This window comes from Penaeus monodon, chromosome 19 (genome assembly GCF_015228065.2).
Source record: "Penaeus monodon isolate SGIC_2016 chromosome 19, NSTDA_Pmon_1, whole genome shotgun sequence".
Lineage (NCBI taxonomy): Eukaryota > Metazoa > Arthropoda > Malacostraca > Decapoda > Penaeidae > Penaeus > Penaeus monodon.
In genome coordinates this window covers 4939230-4939845 of record NC_051404.1, presented here as the reverse complement: position 1 = coordinate 4939845, position 616 = coordinate 4939230, and the positions used below count along the sequence as shown (strand labels likewise).

General features: G+C 46.1%; 1 protein-coding gene across 1 annotated transcript in view; it reads right to left on the bottom strand.

Annotated features, from left to right (window-relative positions):
* LOC119585312 (canalicular multispecific organic anion transporter 2-like) overlaps window positions 1-616 on the bottom strand; it is a 29058-nt gene that overhangs the window by 2410 nt on the left and 26032 nt on the right. The window contains exons 28-29 of the mRNA XM_037933987.1: window positions 408-497; window positions 131-289 (exon numbers count right to left, since the gene is read on the bottom strand). Of these exons, the coding sequence (XP_037789915.1) occupies window positions 131-289; window positions 408-497 (249 nt within the window). The remainder of the gene's footprint in view (window positions 1-130; window positions 290-407; window positions 498-616) is intronic.

Below are 616 nucleotides of genomic sequence, written 5' to 3'. Positions count from 1 at the left end.
TGACCAGTAGCGAAGAAACAAGAAATTTACGTACTGTGCCCATTCTTAATCAAACCTAAACTTTACAAGTCTGATATTCCTCTAATTCTTTATCTCAATCTTTCGCCCTGGCCAAAAATATGGTCCTCACCTTCTCCCCGGCCTGGATGGTGCAGGAGACATCCTTGAGCACCAGGTCGAGTCCTGGCCGGTAGCGCGTCTGGTACTTGTTGAAGGACACCACACCGTGCTCGGGCCAGGCGTGCGGAGGAGCGGTTTTCTGGATCGTCCACTCGGCCTCTCTCTCTTCCTGCAATATACCAAGCAACGGCGCGATTATTTCTGTTCATGTAGGAGTTATCAGATATTACACGCTTCACTTACTACTAGCAGTTCGCATAAGTATGGCAGCATTCAAGTTCACGAACCTGGATGTATTCCATGATCCTCTCCACCGATACGATGTTGGCTTCGATGTCGGAGCTCACTCGCACCAGCCAGTTAAGAGTGACCGTCACCTGCGGGCGTAGAGGAAGTGCACGTAATGACATCATGTAATTAGCATAAAATATTACAATTCAACTAATAGTTTTGATTAGATTTGGATAATCAAGAGTCAAATGATGTCATTCTTAAA